At 27.9% G+C, this 6,219-nt stretch overlaps 1 protein-coding gene across 1 annotated transcript; it reads left to right on the top strand.

The window, feature by feature from the left end:
- Positions 1 to 1,694: 1,694 nt before the first annotated feature.
- EIN_332260 (protein serine/threonine kinase, putative) lies at positions 1,695 to 5,906 on the top strand (the record flags this gene model as incomplete). The annotated part of the gene is made up of 1 exon (XM_004185023.1): positions 1,695 to 5,906. One exon carries the CDS (start codon positions 1,695 to 1,697, stop codon positions 5,904 to 5,906), a length of 4,212 nt encoding a protein of 1,403 aa, XP_004185071.1.
- Between the last annotated feature and the right edge of the window lie 313 nt (positions 5,907 to 6,219).

The raw sequence follows: 6,219 nt of genomic DNA, 5'->3' as shown, positions 1-6,219 counted from the left end.
AATTAAAAACATGAGTATTGAATGTTGTAAAGCCAAGGGATTGAAAGTAGAATAGAGGTGTGTCAAATGATGTATTTTTTGGCATCAAAGACTTGGTTTCATTTTTTCACACTAACACTGATATAAAAAAACACTTTACAAAGATTATATTGACTTCGATTACAGTCAGTTGGACCGATCATAAAAGCTAAAAGTGTTTAAAGTAGTTAAACAAATAGTTTTAAAATAAAAGAATTTTATCAATTTGAATCGAGTCTTCAAAAGCACTTTATTTATATTGTTAAATAAATATATTGTTAAATAAAAAGTGTTTAATGGATTATTATTTATTTAATATGATAATAAAATCTGTTGTATTTTTATTTTAAAATTGTTATCTTTAAATTTAAATAATTGTTATTTTATGGATAAATGCTTTGTTTTTAAATATCTATTTAAAACATTCATTAATTACCAACTGTGACCTGTCATATTATAACAAAATAAAAAGGTAACATTTTTAAAAAATTTTATTTTAAAAACTCACAATTAAAAAAACAATAACAATTATATTGTATTTATTGATTTTTTGGGAAAAATAATTTTGAGTACAACTACCCGACAATAATATATTAGTGAAAAAAAAGCCATTTTATATGCTAAAGATATTGTTTATTGTCGTTAACAATTTTTGTTGTAAATTAAAAAAATGTTTAAAACACTTTTGAATAGTTTTTTAACAACCAATTTTAACTTGTCTATTTTAATTTGTTCTGATCAACTTATTTTTATTTGAATTCGCTTTTTAGTTGTTTGATACATTAAGTCACCAAAAGTTTGAAATAGTAAAAAAAAACTATTATTGCAAAATTTTACAATTTAAAAAACACAATTATAAATGATTTGAGCCACTCATTTATGTTTAAAAATTACCCAAATTATCAATAAAGTTTTAATCTTTGAACACTTTACTGATTATTTGCAAAATTGGATTTTTCATATTTTCAACAAAAAAAATAAAACAAAACCAACAAGAGTTTGTTGTAAAACGTTGTCCCAGTCGCAAACGTTGTCCTTTTTATCAATTTTTACACAAATAATTGTTTAAAACCCCGGGAATTAGGTAAAAATTGTAAAAAATGGGAAAAATTTAGGAAAAAAACTGAAACGACGATATTTTTATATTTTGAACATGATCCCGATATTTTCCAATTTTTATTGACCAAAAAGCCCAGGACAACGTTTTCCGACTAACTCTATTCCGTTTTTAATTCTTTTTTTTTAATTCTAAATATTATTTAGCAAACTAATTCCTTAAACAAAATAAAAATAGCAATTTTCGTAAATTCTATTTTATGTGTAATTTAACAAAATTGTATGGTTGCTGGTATGACAATCAGAAGAAATAACAAAGAAAAAAATTAAATAATAATATTGTTCAATGATAAATCATAAAAAATTACTTTAGTTTTATAAAAAAACAATTTTTTGAGATTTTTGAAATTTTTCAAACCAAAATAATCGGACAAAAATAATATTAATAATTTTATTAATGAAATGTATTAATTCATAACAGTTGTTTATATGCATTTAAAAATACAAATTATATTCAAAACTGAATGAAACGACCACGTGTTCATTTTATAAATTTAGTTAACTTATAAAATATTGTCAAACATATAATAAAATCAAAGTTCAAACTTTAAAATAAGACAATGATCAATAATTATACACGTTTTTACATGCTTGTGTTGTTTACTTCAATATGTTTTTCATCTTCACCAAGCTGTAGCTTTCAAAACACGATTTTAACAAATATCACAGTGTCAAAAACGTGCTCAGCATTTAATAAAATAACCATTGGTAGTAATACATCTTTGGATGTTATTCAGCTCAAAATATTATCAAACGCAAATGTTCAAATGTATGAAATTGTAAATTGTGTGGGTAACGGTTCAATTGTACAATATAGTTATTCGAGAATGAACTTAAAAAAAGAAACCAATTTTTACAATACAGCCAAATTAGAAATGAATGAAAATTCTCATTTAACAATAAATAATAAAATTAATTTTTGGCATTATTCACAAATAATTTTTAAAGACAGAGCCATTCTAAATATTAAAAAGGAATTCTATATTTATGACTATGTTACTGTTGTTTTGCATCATGAAACAATTATTAATACTGCATATTTGTTATATTTAACAGATCATTCCATTTTTACAATGAACGATGATTCGATAATACACACATTAAATTATTTATATATTTATGGCGCGACTTTATTAATGAACTCGTATACTAAAATAATCGGACTTGAATATTTAAATGTTTTCAACAAAGCACAAGTAACATTGAACGACCACTCTGAAATTAACAACAATTTGTTTATATTTAAATTTGAAAATTCATTTTTAACATTGAACAAATTTTCAAAAATTAACAACATAAATGATTTTAATGTTATAAAAGGAAGCATTTTAACAATGAATGGAATAAAAGATACCCCACAAATTACAACAAATACGTTACGATTTAAAAGTGGTGTTAAACTCAATATTGCTGGTAAGTCTTTAATCAGTGTCAATACCGAATTTGTGTTTGTCGATTCAATTATTATTGTAAATAACAGAGATATCAGAGATCTTCCTGTTGTTTTTTATTCTAGTTCAAAAGAATTGGATATTAAAAACTCAAAAATACAATCAGATTCTGATTTTGATGTTATATGTTCGTGGATGGCAATATCCATAACAAATATTTTCCCAGGAACGAAATTGTTATTGGGAGGTAAATTACTGAGATATGGTACCTCTAATAAAATCTTTTGTCATGTTGAGGACGTGATAAACAAAAATGTAAAGTACAGCGAACCTTATTGTCCATGTGATGACATGGAAGATTGGTATATTACTCCACTTCCAAATATGACATCGTTATATGTCAAAATTAACTCACCTAAAACAAGTTCAAAAACACGCTTTATTCGTAGCGACGAGTTTTCATCTGAAAGCGTTACAATTGGAAACACACAAATTTCATTTTACAAAAGTGACAGAGTTATTCTTGGTATTTCAATACCAGAAACAGTTGTTATGAATTCGTTTACATTGACAAAGACTGTACTTGTAGTTTCAAATACAAAATTAATTTTTGAAAACAAACATTTTAATGCAGCAATAAACATCAACCAAAAATTCAAAATACTTGTTATACATTGCACAAAAGAAATGTACAACAAAACGTCTCAAAAATGTGAAGACCCAACTATTTGTGATGACGTGAATTGTAAATATTGTCCTCTCAATAAAAACAGTTGTGTTACATGCAAAAGTCATTTTTTTATTGTCAACTTAAAATGTGAACAAATAACAAACTGTGAATATTCAATATCAAATAGATGTCTCAAGTGTGCAAATAAATTTTTATTAAGAGATGGATTGTGTGTAAGTGATGCGACGTGTTTACTTGTTCAATTTGATGGAAAGTGCCAAATATGCAACAAAAACAATGGGTATATATACAACAATGGTAAGTGTGTAAAAAGTGATATAAATGGTGAGGTGACAACTAATAACAACATTGTTTCTTGTTACAAAGGTTTTGGAACCAACTCTACAAATTGTTTGAAATGTAATGATTTATACATATATTCAGAATTGTGTGAAAACGGAAAGGTGACTAAGTGTGACAGTTCGAGTAAAATGGACACAAATGGAATGTGTAAAAACAATGACTGTGTACTGTCAAACGACCAAAATGGTAGATGTACAACAGCAATTGATAATTGTAAATATCTATCAAATGGTAAATGCAATGAATGTGAAAACGGATACATCTTAAATAATAATAAATGCAACAAAAACGGAGAATCGAATTGTATTACTCAAAAAAATTTTGGGTGTTTGATTTGTAATAATACATTTTATCTCGATGAGTTAACAAAACGGTGTGCAAGTTGTGACTCGAGTTGTTTGACTTGTGTTGAAACATCAACAAAATGTCTCAGCTGTCCACCTAACACGTATTTGTCAAATAACAATTGTAACACTAATAAAAACTTAGAACTTACGTGTGACCAGTTTGCAAGTTTTAAAAGTGGTTGTGTTGTGTGCAAAGATGGGTATTATCGAGTTGGACTTGATTGTTTTAAATGTGATCAAAAATGTAAGACATGCAATAACAAATATAGTTGTCTCACTTGCAACTCAACAAATTACAAAACAAATGGCGGTGACTGTCTGCCACAAAGTGATATCGTTGGATGTGCTGTGAATGTCACACAAAGCGGGTGTTTAAAGTGTCAAGATGGGTATCATATAGCCAACACAAACGAGTGTCAAAAATGTAATGACAACTGCAACACGTGCACAACAACAAGAAACAAATGCACTTCTTGTGTAAATTCACGTGTGTTGCTTGCAAATAAAAGTTGTGTTGGTTTTTCACAAATATCAAAATGCAAAGAAATTACACATTCAAAGTGTTCAAAATGTTCATTCTGGTACACCCCAAGTGGTGATGGCACGTTGTGTGAGTCACGGGCTGTTTGGTGGGTCATTCTTGTTGTGGTTTTGTTTGTTCTTATTGTGTTACTTGTTCTTATTGTGTTATCTGTCATTGCAACCAAAATCATATTCAACAAATATCACACACATGAAATTGTAAAGACAACAACACTCTTTGCAATAAATATATCCAACATCAACTTTGTTCCTTTCCAAGGCGGTGTTTGCGTTTCTTCAACTGTGATAGACTTAAATTCGGACACTGAGCAAATAGAAGTTAACAAAGAGACTCGGCAAGTGTTATGTGTAGGTAACACAAACAAAAACGCCATCAAAATACAATTTACAATTTCATCAAACATCACAAAGTTTACAATTCGTGTTGATCCAGAGGTTTTTACACTTAAAAGTGGCTATGTGTGTGAGTTTTCTATATATGTCAAGCCATTGTGTTCTTGCAAAATCAACAACACAATACAATTGGTTTCTAAAAACCTTAAAACAAATGAAGAGAAATACAAAGAAATCTCACTTGTTGGTGTGACACAACAATCAACGCGAATTGATTACAATGAGTTGAGCGTTGAAAAGAAACTTATTGAAGGCTCGTTTGGTGTTGTCTACAAAGGAAAATTCAGAGGAAATGTTGTTGCAATCAAAAAAATGAAGAATGTTTTAGATAATAATAAGTCACTCGATGAGTTTGAAAATGAAGTGTCAATGCTTGACAAGTTTAGGTGTGACTATATCGTCCATTTTTATGGTGCCGTGTTCATACCAACTAAGGTGTGTATGGTAACTGAGTTTGCACAATTTGGAAGTTTGCAAGACTTGATAAAACATAAAACAAGTGATGAAGTTGACATGAAGGTTAGAGTAAAATTTATGGTTGATTCAGCAAGAGGTATATTGTATATACACGAAAATGAGATACTACACAGAGACATCAAGCCAGACAATATTCTTGTGTTTTCACTTGATTTGAATGAAAAAGTAAGTGCAAAGTTGACCGATTTTGGATCATCAAGAAATGTCAATATGTTGATGACTAACATGACATTCACAAATGGTATTGGAACACCAGTCTACATGGCACCTGAAGTGTTAAATCAAGATAAGTACGATAAACCGGCTGATGTTTATTCGTTTGCAATCACTATGTTTGAAGTGTTCAGATTGAAAAAAGCATATCCAATTGATACATTCAAATTTCCATGGAAAATAGCTGAGTTTGTAACAGCAGGTCAACGTCTTGAAAACAGAGAAAATATTCCAGATGTTATGTTTAAAATTATCCAAACGTGTTGGAACCAAAATCCAAAGGAAAGAAAAACAATTGAGAACGTCGTTAATTCACTCAACGTGTTAACAAAAGCTGATATTTATCAACACAATAAAATAAACGAAAACATTTAATTTAATAAATTCTATATTTCCTAATTATCATTTTATATAATAATGAAATGCAATTTTATTGATATTTTTATAAAATTTATCATTGAAAAATATCACTTTTAGTAGTTATAAATATTTAATTAACTGTTTAAAATATTTACAAAAATTATCATTCTTAACAATTAAAACAAAGCCACAGTTTTATTTTTTTAAAACAAGATATATTATTATTTGATTGTTTTTATAACGCATGTATTTTGTATGCACTTTATATACTTATTAAATACAGTTAAGAGAAAGGACGGACATGGGAACGAAGGACGGAAATATAGGC

Source organism: Entamoeba invadens (genome assembly GCF_000330505.1).
Source record: "Entamoeba invadens IP1 unplaced genomic scaffold scaff_1105074726131, whole genome shotgun sequence".
NCBI lineage: Eukaryota > Evosea > Mastigamoebida > Endamoebidae > Entamoeba > Entamoeba invadens.
Note: the sequence above shows the minus strand (reverse complement) of the source record. Positions and strands in the feature narration are given on the sequence as shown.